The sequence below is a fragment of the Lygodium microphyllum genome, chromosome 13 (assembly GCF_053477565.2).
Source record: "Lygodium microphyllum isolate KBCC chromosome 13, Lygodium_microphyllum_v1.1.10, whole genome shotgun sequence".
In the NCBI taxonomy this organism is placed as follows: Eukaryota; Viridiplantae; Streptophyta; class Polypodiopsida; order Schizaeales; family Lygodiaceae; genus Lygodium; species Lygodium microphyllum.
This window is the reverse complement of record NC_141147.1, coordinates 50,709,151-50,734,927: the sequence shown is the minus strand read 5'-3', so window position 1 is coordinate 50,734,927 and position 25,777 is coordinate 50,709,151. Positions and strand designations below refer to the sequence as shown.

Here is a 25,777-nt window from a genome sequence, read left to right as displayed (position 1 = left end):
ACAAAAAGATATAAAAATCAAGAGTGACATTTGTTGATTGAGGTGGCATATGTGAGTCATGCAGAAAGGATAGGCCTTGCCCTCCATTGAGAATGTGGATGAGGTGATAAAAAAGTGAGCATCCAAAACTCCATCCCTCAACATTGATGCTCCTTGCCATCTACGATTGTATGTCTCAACACCCCATCAATCATACCTATATAGAGCTCTCTCCTTGTAGTAAGCATGCATCTCCTATTGTGCATTGGAAGTTTGAGGAAGTGAGGGGATGAATGTTCTCCATGTCCAACCATAGGAACCCAAATGTGTGCAGAAGGAGATGATGTATTGAAGTATAAATTAATGCAAATTAAAAAAGGAGTAGAAAATGTAAAGGACTACCCTAACTATGACAAGTGTCATGGAGCACAACCACTTTTAGGTCCTCACTATTTAATTGGCATGAGCATGAGCATGGGCATAGGCTTTGTGGTTGTAGCTATTTGCCAAAAAGCTAAGGTATCCCAAAGTTGGCTATGGAAAAAAGAATGTATGAACATCTATGGAAGCCTAATATGATGACCCATAGAAACCACTATGGTGTGGGAAAACTCAAAGGTTTGGAATTAAGCTAAAGTTTAAGCAAGAAACCCTAAGGATTGGAAATGCATATACAAAGTTTATGCAAGGAGAGGAAGATTGTGTCCTAAAACCCTGAATCAAATGAGCCATACATTGCTAGAGAATTGAAGGCCCTAAGAACAATTGAGTTTTTAGTGGGACTCTAGGGTGAAGGGGCCAATAAAGTGACCCCCCCCGGAAGATTGTGTCCTAAAACCCTGAATCAAATGAGCCATACATTGCTAGAGAATTGAAGGCACTAAGAACAATTGAGTTTTTAGTGGGACTCTAGGGTGAAGGGGCCAATAAAGTGAGACCCCCCCCCCCCCCCCCCCCCCCCCCGCCTCCCACAAAAAAAAAAAGCAAATTGCATCAAAGCCCAATTCAGTGACAATTTTGCAAAATGATGTAGCTTTTTAAATCACTTCAAGTTATGATACAAAATTTTTAATATCATTATAAGCTTAATGTGAGTCAAACAATCATGCCATACAATTTTTTTTAATTTTCAAATTTATAAAACCTTAAAACAATGCATCCCTAAGTGTCATTCTATTGACCCCTCATCATCACTCTTTTGTGAACATTTATTTATAACTAAGTCTACTTAGTAAAAACTAGCATTCCGAGCGCGCTTCATGTGCACGGAACACTAGGCTACAGCTGCGCTCAACATTTTCCCTCTCTCTGTGTCTCTTCTTCTTATTCTTCTTCTTCTTTCACTTTCTTTCCCCCCCTCAATCTCTCTTAAGGTATGTAAATTTTATCTTTTTCCTATATATAATTTTCTCTCTTATTCTCCTCTCTCTTTCTCTCCGCCCCCTTTTCTTCTCCTCACCTTTCTCCTAATTTTTATTTTTTAATTCTCTATGTAAAATTTATATTTTTCATATATATAATTCTCTCTTTATGTTCATATTCTTTCTCTCTCTCTCTCCTCCCTTTTTCTTCTCCTCCCCTTTCTCTTAATTTTCCTTTTTTTCTTTTCTCTCTTTTAAATTTTATATTCTCTCTCTCTCTCTCTTCCTCCTCTCTCCTCTCTCCCTTTTTTCCTCTCAAAAAATATTTAAATTTAAAAAAGATCTTTCTCTTTACTCTTTTTTCCCACCTCTATTTCTCTTTTCCTCTTTCTTCATCTTCTCTCTTTCTCTCTCTCCCTGCTTTTCTTCTCTTGCCCCTCTCTCCTCTCTTTTTCTTCTCTCCTCCTCTTTTTTACTTTTTTTCTTATTCTCTCTCTTCCTTTTCTCTGTAAATTATTTTCTTTTCTCTTTCTTTTAAATTTTATTTTTCCTCTCTAATCTCTCTTTCTCTCTCATTTTCTTCTTTGTATCTCTCTTCGTTCTCTTTCCTCTCTTTTTCTTTTTTCTTTCTATCTCTCTCTCTCTCTCTTAAATTTTATATTTTCTCTCTCTATAATTCTCTTTCTCTCTGTTCCCCCTCTCTCTCATCTTCTTTCTTTTTTGCTCTTTGTGTCTTTCTATCGGTCTCTCTCTTTTTCTCTCTCCTTATTTTTCTTTTTCTCTTTCTTTCTCTTTCAAGTTTTTTCTCTCGCTCTCTTTTCTCTCTTTCCCTTTCTCTTCCCTTATTTTCTCTCTCTTTCAAATTATATAGTTCTTCTCTGTCTCTCTCTCTAAGTCAGAGAGAGAGAAAACCTAGGCCCTAAACATGAGAGAGAGAGAGGGGGGAAGTTTAATCTAACACAGAGAGAGAGAGAGAGAGAGAGAGAGAGAGAGAGAGAGAGAACTTAGGCCCCACATATGAGGGGGGGAGGAATTTAATTAAAAAGGGGAGAGGGAAAAGAAAGAGAGAGATTATAAGAGAGAGAGAGGGGAGGGGGTTTTAATTTAAAAAAGAGAGAGAGAGAGAGAGAGAGAAAGAGAGAAGGAGGGGGGGGGGGGAGGAGGGGGAAGGGGCTTTTAATTAAAAAGGGGAGGGGGAAGAGAAAAGGAGAGATTACACGTGAGAGAGAGGGGAGGGGGAGGGGTTTTAATTAAAGAAGGGAGGTTTGGAAAAGGGGGTAGGTTCGGGAAGCCCTCTGGAGGTTCGATGCTTTTCGAACTTACAATGAAAATAATATAGTAGTAAGATATCAAAATGGCCTAAAGTTTTTTTTTTGGGAGCTCCATATGAGATACGTAGTTTGACTATTAAAAAAACATTTATGCAACCCACTTGGAAAAGAAAATTATAACCGAGGACTTGTCGATGACACTCTATTGGCCTGTTTACCCTAGTAGCTCTTGTCCTTGATCAAATAATAGCCAATCTATTGCTTAGAATCCTTTACCCTAGTAGTTGTTGTCCCCTGATCAAATAATGGCCAACCTATAAGAGGTAACATGTAGCAACTATAGTTACATATGATGATACTTTGGATCTTAAAAGGATGGGCATATTAGGCTTTTGAGTGACTTTTGTAAATGTCAACTATTTGATTTACTCAAATGTAATTAGTTACATACATAAGTAACTTTATTCATAACAATCACAAATAACATACCAAAAGTTTGAAATGACAATTAAAATATTATGGTTAATCTCGTAGTACTAAGGAGATGCGTGAGACCACATACTATGGATACAGAAAACTAAAGCTCAACTTACATCCTCAAGATACTTTTGTGTGTCATGATCGATTGTATTTTCATATTTAAGTTGCGTTATTTGCCTTGTCACTATGGTTCAATTTGGCTTTGATGTAGGAGTTACATGGAGGAGACCAGTCAATTTAACAAACGACTTGACGAGTCAGCCGTAGGAACACTTTGCAACAATTGGAATCCTCTTTATCTTTATGCCCTTTAGACAAAGCTCATGGTCTAATGTTCTTCCACGGGGCCTGGGCTAATAATGCTCTTTTGCCAAGCGCCCATAATCCATTACTCGTACATTCAAGCCTAGGCTGCTCCGGTCCAATATATCGCGATGGTACATCTAAGATTTTGACAGGTACAAGCGTTCGTTGTCTCAGGGCTGCCACGGGAGTATAGCCGAAGTAAATGAGCTCACCGTGTCGGCTCGCACTGTTGACCCCCCCCAAACCAAGTTCTCTCGCACTGATGCCAACATCCGGATGCTCGATCTTGTGAGGACCCTTCCTGGATCATCAGGCGAAGCTTTCTAGTGCAAGGGAGAGGTCTGTTTTGGTAGCAGCGGCATTGCACAGAAGAAGAAAGGGCAAGTTTTGAGAACTAAAAAATGTTACTAGCATGCCATGCAAAAGGTTGGCCTATGTCAGATGAATTGCTGGTCTGAATCAGTAATCTACAGAGAGCCTATATGTGCATTTTGGGGTGAATTGCCCAATGCAGCTCAACCAAGCATTAGTCCGACGCGAGTCAGGGTCACACAAGACAAAATATGCAGAAATGTCATCTGTTGGCACCCTCAGAGGTCTGCAATGGCGCCTTCATTTGGATGTCCTGCCTTCTAGTTCATCCACTATTGATCAGCTGCGGCAGGCAGCGGCAGATGGAAGACGGAGGTGCGATCGATTGCAACCTGCCACTTGCTTCTTCAGTTCCATTATCATCACCACTATTCGAATTGTTTTCTGTCTGCTACAAAATTATGATAGTTTTTGCAAGGCACTGTACAGTGCTCACCCTCAGGCAGGTGCCATGGTGCTTTGAGTTTGGGACCTGTCCAATGAGGACAATACATAGTACAAATGCAACCTGCTCAGAAAGCTAGAGGGGTGTACTTGAAGTCTTTTAGTAATGGTCCCACAGTCACAATCACTGCAAGTATCACACGTGAACCTTCTCAATGAAGGGGGAGTGAAGACTTCTTGGCAGCCTCAAATTTAAACATCTAGGCTCTTGGATAATTTCATTTTTAGAGTCTCACTTAACTCCCTTCCAATCAGCATAGATTAGAGGCAAGCTGTGCTTGTTCGATATGCTTTTGCTGTCTCTTTTATTACATGGTTGTCTACGTGTTAAATCTGGTCTTCTGGGGGTTGCTCTTCTCAAATTTGGGCATCCAGACAGCTGACCAGTGAATTGCCTTTACATAGTATTTCATCCGGAGTCGATTGAAGAGGAACCTCTGTTTGTGCTACAGTTTGCTGGGCAGCACATTAGTATGCTGGGGGGTGACATCAAATTTTTGGACGTCATCATTGGAGTGCTGTCCGTGCTGTTTTTGTTAGAAGCCATTTGTGTCATGCACAATCATCTCTTGCCTGCGAGCCTTAGTTTGAGTCAAATGGGGACATTAGAGCTATGACATTCAATCTTTCTGTCATTTCATGTGTTTTCATGCAGGAGGCGGTTCTTTCTAGAGTGTGCATTTCAGTGCATTACAATTTTCAGTCTATCTTAGTGTGTTCACACTGGCTGTTTTAGTGAACCAGCACAAAGTGTTTCTTTTTCAGTGCCTTGAGAGGCTGCATTCACACTGCCAATCAGGTCTTCATGGGCAGCAGGCAGCATTTTTGTTTTTTCTGTAGGTGACCAGTGTTAAATGCTGGTTAGCCAGTATTTTAATGCACATTTTGATGCAGTCGATTCTGGGGTTGTGCCCTATTTATAGGAGCCCCTTGATCATTGACAGCCATTCTGTTTTGCAGATTTCGGTACTCTCCCACTTTTGGTGGCATTCCTTCATCATCCGGTGCTTCTCTTTGGCATCAGCTTGATCTAGTATCCTCACTGATACTTTGGGCTGCATGCAGGGAGTCATTGGTCCACATTGTATTCAGCATCTCTTAGAGTTCAATGCACATTTTCTTCTTCCGTTCTCTTCTTTCATCGCGGTCTTTCTCTTGCTTTCTTTCTCAATGTTCATGTTCTTCCATTGTGCACTCTCACAAGTTTGACCAGATTGGGTTGTCCCACATGCTGCATAGATCAGAACGAGCCCTTTGCAAGCTATATTTTCTGTCCCATCCCACCATACACTTTGCATTTTACAAATAGGCATCTCCTTCTAGCAGTGTTTTGGCATTTCGCCTTAGTTATATCCCATTCTTACTATTGATGCTATTATAGATTTGCCATACAACAACTAGGCGGAACCCTTACAGACTGGTGTCATCTTTTTTAGTTTGTTTTCCTCAGCACCAGCATCATTTCTTTGTTTTGCAGGTGGCACCGGCCACACCTCCAAAACCCCTAGTGCTTCTTGGTTTTCTAGCTGTTGGACGAAATGCACTTTCCCACCTGTATCCCCGCACGTCTGGTAGTCAGCTACCTTTACACTGGTGTGTTTTTGTGTACATTGCTATATCTATGTTTCGGAAGCTATCTTCAAAGTAACCAGCATCCAAGTGTAGGCTCCATTACAATTCCATATTGACATCCGAAGTGTTTCATAGGCCTTGTACCGTCATGAAGTCCTTTTGTCAGTGATGATGACTCGTCCATCCCTATAAACAGCTCACTTTCCCTCTTTGTGAGCCTCCAATACCTTGGGGCATGTGTTCTCTACGATGTGCTATTTGTGTTGGGGTAAGGTCCTCATCCAAATAAATCTTCTCACCCTTGAGGGCTCTCCTCTTGGAGAGGAAGGCCTTTTTTTTTCTCTATGTCCCCAAAGCGAAGAATTAGAGCCTTGGACTTAGAGTCCTCTTTTCCCACTCTCCAAGCACTGACGATAGGTACATTTGAAGCCCCAATTTTGTCAGCGTCTTAGCATTTTCGTGTGGGCTGCTTTTCTCCTCCCATCCTACCACCCGTACATGTAAAACCCTAGCCCATCTCCTAGCCTCTTCTTCCAAGGTAGCATTCATTACTTCAGTCTTGTTCACTGATGTTCCCTTATCCTTTTTTACTACCTCAATCCATGGGCTGGCTTTTTCTATTTGCTTCTGTGTTGTCTTTGCCACTTCTGCCCATGAGTGAACCTCCCTTTCACATGCCTTCAAATCCTCTTTCTCTTTTTGTAGTTCTTCTTGCACGTTCATTTCTTTTTTCTTAAATGTATTCAATTCTTTCCCCAGTTCTAAGATTTCAGATTTGTAGGCATCTACCACTTTCAGAATTTCAGTTTTCAGCGTGTGCATTTTAGATAGCATTTGTGCTTATAAGCCATTCTTAATCTTTATTTGCATGTCTTGCATTTTTACCCTTTGATTTACTATCAGTTCGGCTTTGACCTGCTCTCGTATTTCTTTCTCCAATGCTTGTCTCATAATTCGTAGGTTAGAGCAAATCATGAGATGAATTTCTTTGTATGTCTTTTCATTCATGGTGCGTGAGGTCTTTCCATGCTTGTCAGATGCTGGGGAGACGGACCCTACGGCCATACGTCTTGTACCGTGTGTTCTTAGAAGGGGTGTTGAACATTGCTTCCATGGACGATTGTGTCAGTTCTTGATCAGATTCGTCTCCCAGATATTCATTTTGCACGGTTTGATGCTTGCCTTTGTCTACATTATCCATCTCTCACACACTGTGCAAAGCCACTCAGCTTGTACTTTGTATCGTCAAATCAGAGCAATTTCTGTGATTCCTGCGAATTTCCAGGGTTTTCCTAACCCCTCACTAAATTTTTGCAAGCCCAGTAATCTTTTACGAGCCGAAATGCCTTCACACTGTTTACAATCACTATAGAAATACAAATTGTAGCCCCAGTTAGTGCATTACTGCATTCTCCAGGACATGATCAAAATCAAAGTCAATGCATCATTGCCTAGTCCACAAGCCAGTGCATCAATACATTTACCCAGGTCTTCATTCATGTCATTCTGAGTACATTCTTGTTATATCAATTTGATTACGTCTGTAATCTCAGTACATTGGCATCTGGGTCTGTGTTAGTACATTGATGTGTCAGTGCTTTACTGCATACAGTATGCCTGCGTCAATGTATTTAGTACATCTCTGCATCACTATAGTGCTAATGACAGGTTTGCCTCATGCTAGAGAGGTGTTTGCCTCACGATAGGTTTGCCTCACGTCAGAGGGATACTGTCTCATGACAGGTCTGACATCATGACAGGTCCCTCCACACACACACACACACACACACACACACACAACATAGAAAATAGAGAAAAAAGTTTGGGTGGTTAAAAAGTGGAAGAAGGAAACCGAATTGGTTTGAGAGCATAGTTGTCAGGTATGAAAGGTACGATATGGTACAATATGATAAAATATAGTACTAAATGGTACCTTATGATTTTATAAGGTACAGTATGATATTAGTGCGAAAAAAAATCTAGCATGTAAAAAAAAAAGCATAAATCATTAAATGATAGAATATATGTTTAAAGTGGAAATAGCCATTTCATTACAAAATAAGATGAATAGATGAGGGCAGACCGTGGCCATCGTGGTCGCATGGGTTGCACAAAACATGCGATACAACTACAGTCTAGTATATACATGGATGATGGTCCATCGATGATGCATCATAGTGGCATCATGTATGTGTTTCTTCTTCTTTCATACACTATACAATGTACACAAAATATAGATTATCAGAGTGTAGCGATGCGGAAGCGTAGGATAAAGATTGAGAGAGAGTGAACATAGAGAGAAGAGAGAGAGAGAGGAGACAGTGAAACACAGAAAATCTGTAGTGTAGTATGCTATATAGGAGTGTAGAAATATATACGGGTGCAGAGAAAATATCTGCGTGTGTCTCTGCCTTGAGAATCTCGATCTCTGTCAGCCCACGCACTGTCACTCTCAGCAGGCCGTCTTTGTTAGATATCAGATCAGAATATTATCAAAATGCTAGACTGAAATTGCTATAAATAGTAGTGGAAAAATGCTACGAAAATGATAAAAAACAAGTGGACTGCATAAAATAGTCTGATTGCTCTTGCCCCTGTCCGATTGTATTGATGTGGCACCTGTTTGATTGTACTGACTGTTGACGTGGCACTCTGTGCTATCCGTACTGTACTGCTTGCTAATGTGGCACTCTGCGTTGTTCAAGTAATGACTCTCTAACACCTCTCTTAGAGCCTGGACAGGGCAAAAGACTAAGGGATTTGGCATGTCTCCGAAGAAGAGCCCAGGAAAGCACCTTCGTGAACAAATTTGTAAGATTATCTTCTATCTTGCAGTATTCCACATCAATGGTCCCATCCAAAAGCTTCTCCTGAATGAAGTGATACTGGATCTCAATGTGCTTCGTACGGGCATGGAATACACGATTTTGTACCAAGGCAATGCAACTCTCATTGTTGCACCGCATAAGAGTAGGACGAGTTTGGGAGCATCCAAACTCCTCCAACAATCTCCAAAGCCACACAACCTCACATGTGGTGGAAGATGCGGCCCGATAATCCGCCTCAGTAGAAGAAAGGGCTACTGTGGGTTGCTTCTTACTACTCCATGAGATAACACCTTTACCCAAGGTAAAATAGTAGCCTGTAGAAGACAGTTGGTGGTCCACATCACCAGCCCAATCTGAGTCGCTCTAACCTGCAAGAACAAGATCAGAAGTATCTGTACTTGCTGGATAAGAAATCCCTAAGTCAGAGGTCCCCCGCAAATACTGAAGAATCCGTAGGACAGCTTGCCAATGTACTTGTTTGGGTTAACCCATGAACCCCGCCAAAAGACCCACAACAAAACAAAAATCAACACGAGTGTTGAGCAGCCAAATCAAGGATCCAATCAATTGATGGTAGTGGGAAGCATCCATCAAGGGAGAATTTGAGTGTGAAGTGGCCTTCCAGTTCGGATCCATAGGAGTAGAAATGGTCCGACAAGTCTCCATCTCAAAAGTCACCAAGAGCTCCTGAATGTATCTTTGCTGAGAGATGAAAATCCCCCTTTGAGATTGATAAATCTTGTGACCCAAGAAGAAACGAAGAAGCCCAATTCGGCATCTCGAACATCTAATGTAAAGTTGTCTTGGTTGCTTGGATCTTTTGTGTATGATCCCCTGTCAGAATCAAATCATCAACATACAACACAAACAACACACGACCAGCCGCGGAAGTGTGCACATAAAGTTGCGGATCGGTCTTGGAGCACCAATATCCCAACTTTGACTGAAGAAACGAGTTAATCTTCTCGTTCCATGCACGCGGTGCCTGCTTGAGGCCATACAAGACCTTCTTCAACATGTAAACTTTCCCGTCCGAGGATCCAAAGCTAGGAGGCTGCTTAATATAGATATCCTCCTGCAAATTTCCATTGAGAAAGGCCGACTTCACATCCAACTGATAGACATGTCATCTCCTATGGCCAGCCAAGGCAAGAATAGCTCAAATAGTTGCCATACGAGCAGTGGGGGAAAAAGCATCATGGAAGTCAATGCCTGGGCATTGAGCAAGACCTTTAGCAACAAGGCGAGCCTTGTGCTTGTCCAAAGAACCATTGCTAAGGTACTTGGTCTTGAAGACCCAGTTGACGCCAATCACCTTCTTGTGAGAGGGACGAGGCACAAGAGACTAAGTGCCATTCCTCTCAATAGCCTCCAGCTCGTCTTCCATAGCCTTACGCCAATGGTCAAACTGTAAAGCTTCCTTCATTGAAGTGGGCTCTCGATCTTGCATAACACGGGTCATTAAACAATAGTTAGAGCAAACAAGCTCCGTAGAATGTGTCTGGTTCCTCCGTGACCTCCACGGTGCATTCTGCTGTTCCCACTTCTCAGGGACCCCCTCGATCTTTGAATCTTGGAGTGTGTCACGGGCCCAATGAGGAGGCCGGACCTCTCCATGTCGCTCTCCATCTACTAAAGACTTGGGAACATCCACTGGCGGAAGCTCCATTGGGGTGGCCGGTGGAAGAGAAGACTCTGAATCAGAAGAAGAATCTTCATTAGGAGGCTTTGGCTCCAAAGGAACTATCTTGGGAGCCCAACTCTCCCCTGGATCTCCAAGGACGGGGTGCTCCTTACCCCCCTCTGTGGCCGGAACTTCCACGAACCATATATCACGGCTCGTGTACACATCCCGCTTGACAGGATCAAACAAATGATAACCTTGGGACTAGGAGCTGTAGCCAATAAAAACCTGTAGTTGGGAAGCCGCCTTGAACTTGTCACGCTGCGTCTTCGGGATGTGCACATAGGCGTGACACCCAAAGATCCAGAAATAAGAGACATCAAGCTGAGTCCTAAAGTAAGCCTCAAAAGGTATCATCTTGTCAATGGCCAAAGTGGGTGATCCATTGAGGATGTAAATTGCAGTAGCTATGGCCTCGGCCCACAGAAACTGAGGTGCTTGTTGGTGCTTCGTCATGGTGCACGCCATCTCGATCACACTTTTGCTCTTCCGCTCCAAAATGCCATTCTTTTGAGGAGTGTTGGTGTTAGCAAACTCCTGGTGAATGCCTCTATCTGCCCAAAAATGAGCAAACTCATTAGTCATAAATTCATTGCCATTGTTTGAATGCAAGGTCTTCAGTGGCCGGCCAGATCGGTTCTCCTTAAAGAGACGCCAATCCTTGAAGTGGGAGAAAGCATCCGACTTCAATGCCAAGAAATAAGCCCATGTCATCCTGCTGTAGTCATCTACGATCAACATGAAGTACAAGCTCCCCTTTAGGGACTCGGTCCTCATCGGGCAACAAAGATCCATAGATACAAGCTCCATAGGTGAAGTAGACCGCCTCAAAGCTTTGTTGGGAATCGCATGTCGATGCAGTTTCCCACAAATGCTGGAGACACATGGCTGATGGCTCACCACTATGTCCGGCAAACGATGCTTGCGACGCCTTCCGAAGGTACTCATAGTTCAAGTGGCCAAACCGAGCATGCCATAGCTCGGACTGTGATTGAGAGGTAAGAAGAAGAGAGGTAAGAGCTGTAGAAGACTTCAATTTGTGGATGCCATTCTCCTCATATCCTGAGGAAAGAACTTGCCTCGATCCACGATCAAGGACTGAATAGCATCACTGTCAAACTCCACTAACAGACCAAGAGAACAAAGCTTATGAATCGAAAGCAAATGATACCCAAGCTTGGCACATGCAACACCTCGGAAGTGTGGGTACCACCACGTCCATCTGGAATTAGCTGCATCTCACCCATGCAGCAATAGACATAGAAGAGCTATCTCCAATGAGAATTTGCCCATGCGAAGGTCGCAAATGGGCAACGCCAACGGGAGGAGTCATGTGCCGTGAGGCACCATTGTCCACGATCCACTCTCGAGCCTGGGGAGCTGTCATCGCAGCATCAGAAGGCTTCGGTGTAGAGTCCTCAATGACTGCTAAGTGTAGAAAAGCAGTTGATGAGGGTGTAGCCACCGCTACAGAATCCTTCATGTCCTTCTTCTTGGTGTCCTTCTTGTCTTTGTCGGGGCAATTCTTCTTTCAATGACCGGGGTCTTACCACAAATATGGCAAGTCGATTCCTTCTCCTTGTCCTTCTTGGATTTGTTATCATCCTCCTTCTTTTGGTCCTTCCCCTTCTTCTGAGAGGCTTGACCAACCAAAGCCTTCGATTTGGAAGCATTCTATCCCTTCAACTATTCCTCTTGGTCCAAGACCATAGGAATCAACTCTTCCCACCGAAGAGTCGATTCCCGCGCTGATGCAATAAGAGCAGAATAAAAGGTACTGAATTGTGGCGGTAACTAGGACAACAAAGTGATCGCCATGTCTTCAGAGGAAATAGACTTCCCCGCATTTTGGATCTGTATTTGAAGCTGTCAAAGCTTGTTGATGTGTTCCCAATGGAAAGAATACTTATTCACGGACAAGGTCTGCATCTACACCTCCTAAGAAACCCTCTTCATCAGGGTCATCTAGTTATACATTTGGTCGAGCTCCAGCCATATCTCACGAGCCACCGTCAAGTGCTTGATGTGAGCTATCACGGCTGTAGTACAAGACAAAAAGAAAAGAACGAATCCTAGCATTTAGTTTGTCCCAATGAGACTGGGCCTTGGTCAACTCCGCACGAGCAATGGAAGAGAGTTTGAACTCATCTCTCATTGAAAGCTTGTTAATCTCCTCCATCACAAGCTCCGCTAAATCATAAGATTCCAGAATGGCCGACATCATCACCCACCAGATGTGGTAATTGTCACCATGAAGCTTCTGATCTAATGGAAGAGCCGATAGGACTGGCACCTTCCTGTCCATGATCGCTTGGAACCCCAAATCAGTCTTTGTAGACATGTTCACTTGCAATGCTTGCACAAACGCAAAATTAGCCCCCTCTGACTGTATAAACACAGTCTGCCAGGGCTGTTTCCTCCGCTTCCTGAACCTTCTTCTGCCACCGAAGGCGATGAAAAGGTAAAATGTGCAGTAGAAGACCTAAAACACAGCCTTCCTCCCCTTCGAACAGCAATAACCTGCAGCAAATTCACCAGTTAGACTCCTTTCCCGCACGCCCACACTTGCTCGAGCCTTGTTCCAATGCGCATCCCTCCCCCTCGCCCTCAAATGCTGAAAACACAGCCTTGTGTCATGCTGAAATCTCCTCTTTAGGTAGGTTCTTCTATCAGTCAATCTGAATTTACCGCTCTGATACCATGTCAGAGTGCAGCGATGCGGAAGCGTAGGACAATACTGAGAGAGAGTAAACACAGAGAGAAGAGAGAGAGAGAGAGAGAGGAGACAGTGAAACACAGAAAATCTGCAGTGTAGTATGCTGTATAGGAGTGCAGAAATATACACCAGTGCAGAGAAAATATCTGTGTGTGTTTTTGCCTTGAGAACCTCGATCTCCGTCAGCCCGCATGTTGTCAGTCTTAGCAAGCCGTCCTTGTTAGATGTCAGATCAGAATGTGATCAAAATGTTGGATTGAAATTGCTATAAACAACAGTGGAAAAATGCTACGAAAATGATAAAAAACAGGTTGGTTGCATAAAACAGTCTGATTGCTCATGCCCTTGTCTGACTATGCTAATATGGCAACTGTCTGACTGTACTGCCTATTGACATGGCACTCTGCACTGTCCGTACTATATTGCCTGCTGACGTGGCACTCTATGTTGTCCAGGAAATGACTCTAACATAGATAAGATACAACATAAAGAAAAGTGGCCTACTAAGTCAAATAGTGCATAACAAACTACACTAATCGACTGGTGCTATATCTATGCTAGCTGTAGGTAGGTGTAACAAACTAAATATAATAAGTGATAAGTCAGTGGCCATGTGAGGTTCATAATGACCATCGATATGTGGTCCATCATCAATGTCTGCACGTGTTGAGCTTGCCATCTCAACACTCCCCCTCAAGCTCAACTCTATCTCTACAACTCCATATAAGCCTTGAAACTTTCAAAGCTTCTCTGCACCCAATGCCTTTGTGAAAATGTCAGCTATTTGATCCTGTGTGCTGACATATACCAAGTGAATCTCTCCTACAAGTACCTTTTCTCTCACAGAGTGGTAGTGCACCTCAATGTGTTTTGTCCTAGCATGGAATACTAGATTCCTAGCTAGCTATATGTTGCTCATGTTGTTAGAGTAAATGACAACTGGATCATCTCTTTGCACATCCAAATCACCTAATAACTTTTGTAGCCATATTACCTCACATGCTGCCATAGCAGTACCTCTATACTCAACCTCTGTACTTGATAAAGCAATTGTAGGTCGCTTTATCGAGTAACTGCTGCACTACCAAGGGAAAATATAAAGCCATTGGTAGATCTTTTGTCTGACATGCTACCAGCCCAATCTGCATCTGTATATCCAAACACTTGTACATTCTTACCTGCTTCATAAAAAAGTCCATAATGTAAAGTGGACTTCACATACCTCAATATGCGTCTAGCTGCATCCAAATGAGGCTTTCTAGGCATCTGCATAAACTAACTGACAAAGCCAACAACGTAGCTCAAGTCTGACCTTATGATAGTCATGTAAGTCGAACTCCCTATTATCCTCCTGAACATAGTAAGGTCTTCTATCTCATCCCCAACGTCAGCACTCAACTTCACGTTTTACTCCAATGGTACTGAAAGAGGCTTACATGCTGTCATACCATACTTGGATAACATATCCAAGCCATATTGCCTTTGGGATAGCCATATACTATCATTACATCTGATCACTTCAATACCAAGAAAGTATCTCAGCTCACCCAAATCTTTCATCTCAAACTTCTTCTTCAAGAAGTCCTTAACTTCAACAATCCATTGTCACTGACACATGTAATAATCAAGTCATCCACATAGATGACTATGATGACTAAACTTGCATCTCTCCTTTTCACATAAAGTGAGTGATCAACATTAGAAATATAAAAGCCAATATTGACAAGATACTCTCTGATCTTGTTAGACCATGCTCTAGGTGATTGCTTCAGCCCATAGAGCGCCTTCTTTATCCTGCACACATATGTGGGATGCTCTGAATTCTCATAATTTGCTGGCTGCTCCATATACACTTCTTCTTGCAATTCACCATGCAAGAAGGCATTCTTAACATCCATTTGCTTTGCAAACTCTAACCTTTGGCTGCTGCCAAGGCAATCACACATCTAATAGTTGCCATCCTAGCATCTGGACTGAATGTCTTTTCATAATCTATGCCATATGTTTGAGCATAGCCTTTTGCAACCAGCGTAGCCTTATACTTGCTAATTGAACCATGTGCATTATGCTTGACTTTGTAAATCCACTTACAGCCAATAGCTTTTTTGCCCTTAGGCAAGGGTACCAAATCCCAAGTCTTATTGGCTTCCAATGTAGCCATCTCCTCATCCATTGCTGATCCCAATGAGCATGACCAACGGCATCCTCAAAACAAGTGGGCTCAATATCCTCAACTACCTTCGCCATATAAGCATAATGGTGAGCTGCATAACCTTCAAAATCAAATCTTTTAATAGGGTATTTGATCTTGCTAGACTTGCGTTTCATTGGATCACTCAGTGGAGCCTTTACATTACTATGTGCTCTTTGTGCACCTGGTGTCTTGATTAAAGGAATACCATGCTCATCATCCAAACTCCCTGAACCATTAGAATCTCCATCAAATCCCAAATGACTAGTAGATGCATCATTTCCATCCAATACTTCTTTTCTTTGTCTTTACTTGCAACACTTGTAGATCCACTTGAAGATGTGAGGCTAGTCCTTAGTCTCCCACATTAGAGTCTTGGTAGACTTTTATTTGTGTCTGTTTTTTCTTTGTTGACTTGATGGTTTGATGTAAATATTTACTATTGAATTCAATTATCTTCACGAGAGAGAGAGAGAGAGAGAGAGAGAGAGAGAGAGAGAGTGTGTGTGTGTGTGTGTGTCCTCTTTACACACGATGGGGTAGACCCATCGTGTATCTTGTAATCATGAAAACTTGTACCTTCTTCGTAATTAATACAATTACCTTTTACGAAAAAAAAAGAGAGAGAGAGAGAGAGAGAGAGTATTTCCAGCGCATTTGTCAGCATTTTGGGGTGCCTCGTGGCTATCATAACATTTGGTTGTCCTTACAGGAGAAGCTTCTGAGGTTCTATCCATTACCTACTTTACAACCATCGTCTCCTTGGCAGGATTGGATGTTTGTGCTTCCTAATGAATTTGAGAAAAGGTGAGCTAATGAGATCTATCATTAGATGATCGAGGCCAAGAGATGGGTCATTGGAAAGGGCAAAAAATTATGGCATATTCGGGACAGCAAAAAGAAGTGGTAGGAAAGATTCCTCCAACTCTGGAAGTCTAAGGTTCCTTATTAGGGTAAAGTGGTCATGTTGAGGTTGCTTATTGGGGGTCTTCCAATTGGGGATGTGTTGCATGCTCGCAAGATCTCTCGTGCTCACTGTGTATTTTGCACTACCATGCAATGAGACATTGCTTCACCTCTTTGTCTCTTGCCCTGTTGCTTGATAGATTTGGAGTTTTGTTTCCCATGTGTGGTCCTCATTGACTCAGCAACGGATTTCAGCTCATTTGTGGATTTTGGGAAGGATGCCTTCTATGTGTGCCTTGCAATCAGATTATTTTTGTATTTTCTAGTTCCTCTGATGGATAGCTTTGTGGCATATTTGGCGTACTTGGAATGCCTTTATTTTTGATTTTGTCTCGGGCATCCATGGTCATGTGGCCCGTATTCGTGGTTTACTCTTATGGTAGATGTCCTCTATGGTTTCAGCTGACATGGTTTTTCCTGGTTGGATAGTGTTCGCTCCACTCCAACTGTCCTTTCTATGTGATATTTGTGTATTACCCTTTCGGCTTGATTTGTGTCTATTTTGTTTTCTAGTTGACGTGATGGTGTGATGTAAATGTTGCTACTTAAGTTAATTATCTTTACGAAAAAACAAAAGAGAGGGTGGTCATTGTAGCCTTGTGCAAGTTGAGAGACATAGAGAGAAGGTTATCATAGTTGTACAACAGTTGATAGGCCATTTCTAGCTACCAAGGGACCCATCTGGGAGCTGGGGACATGCCTTGGAGAGATTGCGGGAGTAGGTGACTGTAGTTTGAGGGCTGTTTCAGCCAAACAAACATCACATTCCATGTGTTTTATCAATGGAACGGCTTTAATGGTTGTTTGGACATGGCAACAACTAATTTCTTCCATTTTCTTGCAATGGAAGTTTGAATTTTCTCTCTATTCAGCATTCTCTCTCATTCTCTAGCCATTTCCTAGCCTTGCTTCAAAGATCTCAGCATTTTAATCCATTGATGCTGAGAAGTTATATTTTTATTTACCATAAACCCTAATTTACAGGAGAAATTAGGGTTTGATAGCACCTCGGGAAGCATGCTAAGAGATTGAAGCCTCAAGACTTGAATTTTTAAGGTTGAGAATTAATTCTCAACAAGATTTGAGGAAGGAAGTAGCTAACATTCGAATTTGGGAAAAATTTCATTTTCTAAGGAGTCGATGAAGGCCAATTGCCCAAGCAAATCAAGGGGCAAATCAATTTGAAGTTTACTGGTCATTATTGACAACAAGGGGCTTTTGGATTGCTAAGGAAATTGAAGGAATTCCATTGTATTCAAATGAGAGTTGTGTTCTTCATAGTGCAGAGTTGTAATTCATGTACTTTTGATATGGAAACACTATTTCTTACGGGCTGATTTCATGGTGCAGATAGATCATTAGACATTGAGCTACTTTTTGACCCAGACTAAGTTGTTTGAGAAGCACATGAGATGGGCCAACTTATTATCTATGTTTCACTTTTAGATTTTGCGTATAGATAGGAAAAAGAATGTGGTGGTTGATGCATTGTCACGAAAATCTCAGATTTAGTTGTCACTATGAGATATCACATTGAAAGGGATAGAATGAAAGAACAATATATTACTGATTCGGATTTTGCAAATGTATATTTTGCAATAGCTAGAGACATGAGCACTTTGTGCTTGGAGATGGTTTTTTTAAGATGCATGGGCAACTATGAGTCACAAAGCAGTTGAGGCTTAAGGTGATCACTGAGAGTCATGCTTCTCCTTATGTAGGGCATAGAGATATTGATGCTACAGCTAAGACAGTGAAGCATTTCTTTTATTGGCCCTCTCTAAAACATGATATTGTGTAGTTTTTCAAGATATCCATCGTATGTTAGAAAGTGAATTACAATAGCCAAATGATACCAGATTTATTGCAACCCTTGCCCATTTCAAATTGGCCTTGGCATGCATTGCTATGGACTTTATCTTTGAGCTTCCTAGGAAACCGACACCTACGGGGAATAATGGGTTATGGACCATTATTTGCATATTCAATAAGCATGCCCATTTCAGTTTGGTCAAGAAGACGATAAAGATTGATCATATGGCATACTTATTTTTATAGCATGCGTTCATGGCCCTTGGATGACTATTTTGTTTTGGACAGGGCTTTTTGAAAAAATGAATACCACGCTGAAATTTTCTTTGTCTTTCCATTCACAAATAGATGGTTAGTCAGAAGTGGCAAATTCTACAATGCTTGATCTCTTGAGATGCTATGTATCTAAGTATAAGTCAAAGTGGGAGCAATATTTGCCTTTGGTAGAGTTTTCATATTTCCATACAATAATACAACACGTAATTCCACTAGGAAAGCTCCATTTGAAGTTGTGGAGGGTGGCAAGAAAGTGCCCTCTATTTTACACGCATTGAATAAGATCTTTGAGGCTAATCCTTGTGTGGAAAACATAGATACAACCTATGCAAAGGTTAAGTATGCTCTTCAAAGGTCTCAAGAGAAGCGAAACAAGGGAGTTGATCCCCATAGATATGCTTTACAGATGCAGAGAGCAATTATGTGTTGTTGCTTTTTAAAAAGGCAAGGGTGAAAAAGATGAATGGTAGAGAGAGATTGTATCCAAAGCTGAGTACGAGATATTATGGGCCCTTCCAAGTGTTGGAGACGATCAACAATGTTGCTTGTAGGCTGAAATTGCCTCCGTACTGGTAGATACATGATGCCTTTTACTTAAACTTATTCATACCTTTTTATCGTAATGTGTGAGAGGATGTATCTTGTTGATATTTAGCTAGAGGTTGAGGAGTTGGATGAGATATTGATATCGGAGTTTATTTTGGCACACAAAGAGAGAAATATTAGAGGTAAAGTTTCTAGAAGATACTAGGTGAAGTTTCAGAATTACTCACCAATGGATGCTAAATGGATGGAAGAGAGCGACTTGGCAGACCACTCTCAATTGTTGTAGCTTTACCTCAAGGCCTTTCTGTTAGAGGCGACTTTGCATTAAAGATTGAAGGAGATTAGCCCAAATTTTAGTATGTGTACTTCATTTTAGATCAATACAAGCTAAAGAAATACCATAAGGGGTGCCAGTTGTTGAGGCTAATTTGTTAAGTTGGCTTTCCAATATTAGTTGGTAAATTTCAGATTTGCGAATTTATTGCTTGTTGTAAATTGTGTTCAATTAGGTCTATCGCCACTCTATCCTAAGAAGGCAGGCTAGTTTCATAGGGAGAGAAGGAAAGAGAGAGTGACAAGAAAGAACATAGAGAATGAAGGTATGAAACTAATCTAATTTGAAAATGAATGCTAAATACAAGGCTTGCTTGATCAGACTCTACATGCAGCTGATATGCATTAGTGAGGGTAATCCAAATTGGGAGAATGAATAATAGGTTGAGAGAGAGAGAGAGAGAGAGAGAGAGAGAGAGAGAGAGAGAGAGAGAGAGAGAGAGAGAGAGAGAGAGAGAGAGAGAGAGAGAGAGAGAGAGAGATGGGGACGCGATGGAGGTTGCGATGGCGAGCGTGAAGATCGACGATGGTGTCCTGTCCTCGCGCCGTCAGAGGATGCCCTAAATCGCCTGCGCCGTCGTTTTCTGCTTGCGACCGTCATCCTGCACGCGGGCGCCTACCTGTGGAGGCTCAGAGTTCGCCGTCGACGTCTGTGCCTGCCAGGTCTGCGTCGTTCCTCTTTTCTTTGCTGCCGTCGCGTCGTCTGCCGTGGCCATCAGGTTGCGACCTAGTCCCTCTTTGCGGTGCGACTCTGCCCTACTGTGCGGAGTCTTGCCTGACATCTCCCCTCGGACGCTGCACAGTTGCCTGGATCTGTGGCCTCAGCTACTCGCCTGTGTTCACACGCCTTGTTAGTCAGGGGTTCACTTGCTCGCGTCTGGCCGGTTCAGCACAGGAGCCCCGTTGCAGTCCTATTGCTGTAGTTGGGCGGTCTCCTGATTTTGCAGGCCTGCGGGACCTACAGAGCGAGCGAGAGAGAGAGAGAGAGAGAGAGAGAGACGCCTGAACGAGTGCACGCCTGTTCGCCCGTGGTCCCCAGCTTTACGTCCGCGTGCAGAGCTAAGGCAGCCGAGAGCAAGAGAGAGAGGATCGCCTAGACCTTCGCGCCGCCTGGAGACCCATCTGACGACTGCCGCCTGACAACTTCTTCAGAGAGAAGACAGCAGTATGGCTGGCCTGGATATGGATTTTCTAGACCGGACGGTGGCGGCCCTTGGCCCTGATTCCGATACAGAGGAGCCGGAGGATATGGTGCCGTGCACGGAGGAAGTATAACGACACGGTCATAAAACACCGAGAAGGACCGCAAGACTGATTTCGGGTCCACCGTGGCTTCCAGCACATCATCAGTTCCCGCATCAGAAAAAGTTTCATTATTATGCTGGACATAATCGCCAAGCATAGTATTAGCAAAGTCCAGCAAATGCTCCCAGTCAATTTCCTGCGAATCCACAGGATCAGAGGCAACCTGCGCATAGGAACGTTCCTGAGGACCCATTGGCTCGTTAGAAGTATGCTTGGAGCGTTTGCCCGCAGGTGGCAGTTCAAAACCCCCAGTGCTTTCACATATTCGCCAGTGGATGCACCATTTATTGCAAGGGGAGTGTGTTGAGGAGATCTTCCTTGTACCTCGCGGCTTTTATGAGGTGCTGTTGAAATCCGAAACACATCGAGCTGAGCTCCTGTCCAAGTTGCCATTATTCTTTGATCGCCGCTTGGTCCATGTTGTACCATGGTGCCCTATGGTCGACTTCCAGCGTCTGCTTCAACGAGAATGCCCGGTGTGGGTGGAAGTGGAAAATTGTCCGGCAGTCTATTGGCCATTATTGAAGGATGCGATGGCAGTTGTGGGAACAGTGCTGGTTCCCCCAAGCCTCAGGGCTATGAATCGAAACCGTTTATGCATGTTATGGGACACGGCCAGGAAAAGGCCTGCGTGGCTTTGCCTCAATTGTTCTGGCATGCATCCTTTGCATTTTCGCTTGAAATGGGGCAACTTTGCAGGACACTGCTTTTCATGTGGTAAATTGGGGCATTTTATGGCCGAATGTCCTGAAAGGCAACCGTCTTCCGAGGATGTGCAGGTTGTGCTGCCTAAGGATGACATGGTGCTTGATGCCCCGGCACAAGAGGCCCTTCAGCCACCTAATGTCGTGGATAAAGGCAAACAACAGGTCCTGGGTTTGGATTCCCGTAGCACCGATTGGATTGAGGCACGTCAAAAAAAAGGTAAAAAGTTCGATGCAAGCCTGGCGGATCATGGGCCTAATGCTTCACAGGATTCCGTGCGCACGTATATGCGCAGGAAAGAAATGTTCACTTCATAGCAGGCTGCGCGTACTATGGCCCCGTCTGCCCCCCGTAATCAGTCTACAAGGAAAGTCTATACAGACGGTCCCAAGGGCCCACTTGCTAAGCTGGCGTTTGATACAAAAGGTAATGTGATTACACCCTGGGATCGGCGTTATCACCGCCCCACTCCCAAGGCAGTGGATTTTCCTTCTACCTCTAAAGCAGGTCGCCAGAATTCGTTTGCAGTATTGGCTGATTTTCTGGATGAGGGTGTCCTGGATGCTCTCGCGGAAAAGGTGAAATCGAGGCAACAGGCGCCTCGTTCCTGACTTCCTTTTTTTGAAGATATATGAAGATAGCCACGTGGAATGTGCGAGGCATTTGCTCTCGCCATAAGCAACATGCCATGTGGACTATCTTGCATGAGAACCAGTGGGATGTATTGTGTGCAGTTGAGCACAGAAGTCACGGTGAAGCAGGAAAAGTTGTGGATTATCATGGATTCTGTCTGTTTTATGCAGGGACACATGCTACGCACTATTCGGGCGTGCTGATGATTGTCCATGAGAAATACCAGCCTGTTCTTGTCAAAAATGATGTGCATGGCCGCTTTCTGGTAATCGAAGTCTTATTTGAAGGAGAGATTTTATGGTTGCCGGGCCTCTATGCTCCGAATGATCCCGCATCCCGACGGGATCTTTGGTCGACTTTGCAGGGCTCCATGTCACTTGGCCGAAGGGGGTTTTTGATGGGAGATTTCAATATGTGTGTTGACTCTTCTCAGTCCATTTCAGGGCATTCGGTAATGGATACGCCGGAAAGCCGGGTGTGGAATTCCTTTGCTTTGCACGTACTTAAGCAAGATCTTTGGTCCTGGCTTCACCTTTCTTTTTCAGGGTTTACTTTTCATTCCGCACAATATGCAACTACTTGGTCGCGGTTGGACCGAATGTATATCATGCAGGGGGATGATTTTCTTCCCGAGATGCTGGAAATGAAGGTCTTGCAGCAATATGCGTTGTCGGACCATTTCCCCCTTCAGCTTGAGATGCGGGCACAACCTATTGCACCTTTTATGCAGTTGCTGGATAGGCTCCCTTTACGTTTCAACTCCTCTTATTTGAAGCATCCAATTTTTTAGGGCTATATGCAGCAATTGATTGAGAGGTTCTTACTGGACTTCGCCTCTGAGGGCTTGGCTTCATTTGCACGGCTGCTCTCTAATGTGCGGCGGGTTGCTCGGCAGTATGGGATTCATCATGCCTCTCTTTGTCGGCAACGTCGACATGCAGCAGAGGACTTATTGGCTTTGGTCCGTTCCTTGCTCGTGGATTCCCCAGATGATGATTTTCTGCTATCACTGGAGAGGCGTTTGGCCCATCTTATTCAAGTGTTTCAGTTGAAATCTTATCAGCAGGCCAAGCTGCATAACTTGACTGACACATTGCAAGATAGTGTCTGCCAGTCTCATAAGTTCTTTCGTGCCTTGCATGCTTCTCCGGCTCGCGAAAATATGACTAGACTCCAGGATTCGGAAGGGCGCATGGTCACTGATCCGCAGACCATTGTCAATATGTGCAGAAATTATTTTATGGAACTTCTTGGTTCTTCTCCCTCGCCTTCTAGCCAGGTTACGCATGCCCGCTCGGTCTTCTATCATCTGGTCCGCCAGTAGGTTCCACCTGATGTGCAAGCCACTTTGGAGGCGGATATTTGCGAGGAGGAGGTTATGGAGGTTTTGTTGCACCTGCCTAAGGATAAAAGTCCTGGTTGGGATGGTCTCACTAATGAATTCTTTGAGAACTCGGCCACGCAGTTGGTGAAGCCATTAGCGGTCATGTTTCAGCAGGTTTGGGAAACAGGGGTCATGCCTTCCTCATGGAAAGAAGGCCTTATCAAACTGATTCCAAAGGTCCCTTCGCCGTCAATGTTGCAACACTGGAGACCAATTTCTTTGATGGGCTCGATGTATAAAATCTTCTCCAAAGTGCTGGTGAATCGGCTTCACAAGCACCTTCCAGCTATTGTGCATCCTCTCCAATATGGTTTCATTAAGGGCCGCAACATTCTGCATAATATCTTAAATGTGCAAATGGCTATTGACTATGCGCGGCACTCCAGTCAGGAAGTGGTATTGATTCAATTGGACTTGGAAAAGGCGTTTGACTATGTGGACTGGTCTTTCATTGCAGATCTCATGTCTGCTATGGGCTTTGGTACTCGGATGTCCCAATTGATCTACACCATTAGTGCTGCGGCTTCTTCAAGAGTTATGCTCAATGGTGGGGTTACAGAGCCATTTGTCCTTGCACGCTCGGTCAGACAGGGTTGCTCTTTGAGTCCTCTCTTCTTTGCCCTGGCGACTCACCCGGTCCTTTCAATGTTATCCTCCATGGCGGTTTCTGCTCAGCTAGCAGGATTGTCTCTTCCTTTGGGGCAGCACTTCATTGGCCAATCTTTGGCTGATGACACCTTTATGATTTTGCGGGCGGACAGGGACAACATTCGAAAGGCATTAGATGTTTGGACGCTCTTTGGTCAGGCCTCTGGTCTTCGCATCAATGCCTTTAAGTCAGCCATTCTCAGTTGCACGGAGCCTGATTTACAGTCATTAGGTTGGCAGGGCCAGGTGGTTTCCCGTGGCTCCATTGTCAGGCATCTTGGATACCCATTGGGGGTGGATGCACGGCCAAAGGACCTACTGGAGTGGATTTCACAAAAACTGGCGGCAAAGTTTATGTATTGGAAGTCACAAGCGTGGCCATTCCATGTCCGCCTCAAAGTGGCTCAGACAATTATGCTACCAATGCTAACGTATTTCCTGCCATTGCTGCCGTGGACGCCTACTACTTTGAAGGCTCTCACTCATCCCATTCGCTTCATGCTATGGAAGAAGGATTCACTGCAGGCAGGCATTTCGTGGATTTCATGGTCACATACATGTACCCCTAAACGCATGGGTGGTGGAGCTATTTTGGATGTAGAAACTCATATGTTGGCTCTTCGTTGGTCTCTTTTTCGTGCCATGTGTGTGGATCATCACCCGTGGACCATCATAGCCCGTTATTTTCTTGAGGACAGTGGGCTACGCCATGGTAACACACGGCTTCGGGCCTCTTGGTGGCATGTCCTTAATGCTGACTCTCGATTTTCCAGTCCCTCTTCTTCTTTGCTACTGCACTTGGTCGGCTCTTGGAAAGTGGTGCTCCAAAAGGCCGGTTGGCATCCAGTGGGGGACCGCTTGTAGGATAACTCCTTTTAGCTGGAATTGTTGGCAGTATCGAGATTACTTTCATGGGAAGACAAACATCAGCTCAGATCGAGATTTAACCGCATGGCCCGTTTAGGTGTGACTTCGATTGCGGATGCTACCCTTGCCACTCGCAATGTCCTCGCATCGTTTCGGACTGCTAGGAGACTTTTCAGGATCCCGCGCGGATACTGTGGTTTATGGGGAAAGCTTTTGTCGGAGCTTCAGGGTAGGCAACCCTTTCCTGCCCTGGTTGTGGATCGTCCTTGGCAGGACTGGGACCTTGCAGGCCGGTTGAGTCTGGAAAAGGCCTCTACTAATCAGGTGTATCACCTTCTCATTCAAGATCACCAATGGCTGGGTGTGAAAGCTAATACTGTTTGGGGACTGCGGAAATCGCTGTCATGGTGGCAGGCAACGCTGATGGAGGGCTGGCTGAATAAGGCACCTTTTAAATGCAAGGTCTTTCTTTGGCGGGTAATGATTGGTGGTCTTCCTCTTGCCTCGGCCCTTTCCAAGCGTCGAATCTCCAATGGCAATTGTTTCTTCTGTACCACTACTGCGGAATCGGCCCGACATCGTTTTCTTTCTTGCCCGCTCGCCAAGAATATCTGGTCACTCTTGTCGCAAATCTGGCACACAGTGGTGGGGTCCTCACTAACTCCTTTCGATTGGGTTTTTGTGCGCCCAACGTACCCCACACCGCCACAGTTACATATGAAGATCTTATTTCACTTTTTCAGATACTGGGGATGCTGGCACATTTGGACCACGCGCAATGCTTTTCTCTGTGATTCGGCCTCTAATGTACCGAGACATATTGCCAGGCTTAAAGGGCTCTTGCATTGGCAGCTAGATCTCATCCGGCACTCCGACTTGCTCCCTCGGGAGGATTTGCATCCCTGGCATATGGCAATTGCCTCTGGGTCGTTGCCATGATTGGTGTAACCTTTTTAGTGCATTAGTACGGGGATTTCCCACACGTTGGCCTAGGGCCCTCATGTCTCTTGTAATCATGTAATCATGTAATCTTGTACCTTTTTTCCGTAATTAATACAATTACCTTTTACAAAAAAAGAGAGAGAGAGAGAGAGAGAG

The 25,777-nt window shown here is 43.9% G+C and overlaps 1 protein-coding gene across 5 annotated transcripts in view; it reads left to right on the top strand.

Moving 5' to 3' along the window:
* Nucleotides 1-3,447: 3,447 nt before the first annotated feature.
* LOC148026603 (uncharacterized) overlaps nt 3,448-25,777 on the top strand; it is a 72,030-nt gene continuing 49,700 nt past the window's right edge. For 3 of the 5 annotated variants that reach the window (XM_087691050.1, XM_087691047.1, XM_087691046.1), the window contains exon 1: nt 4,064-4,084. Coding sequence is in view for 1 of the 5 variants with exons in the window: in XM_087691044.1 (XP_087547170.1) it covers nt 3,906-4,084 (179 nt within the window). In the remaining 4 variants the exon portion in view is untranslated. Of the gene's footprint in view, nt 4,085-25,777 lie in introns of all 5 variants that reach the window. The other 2 variants (XM_087691044.1, XM_087691049.1) reach the window with 2 other exon arrangements.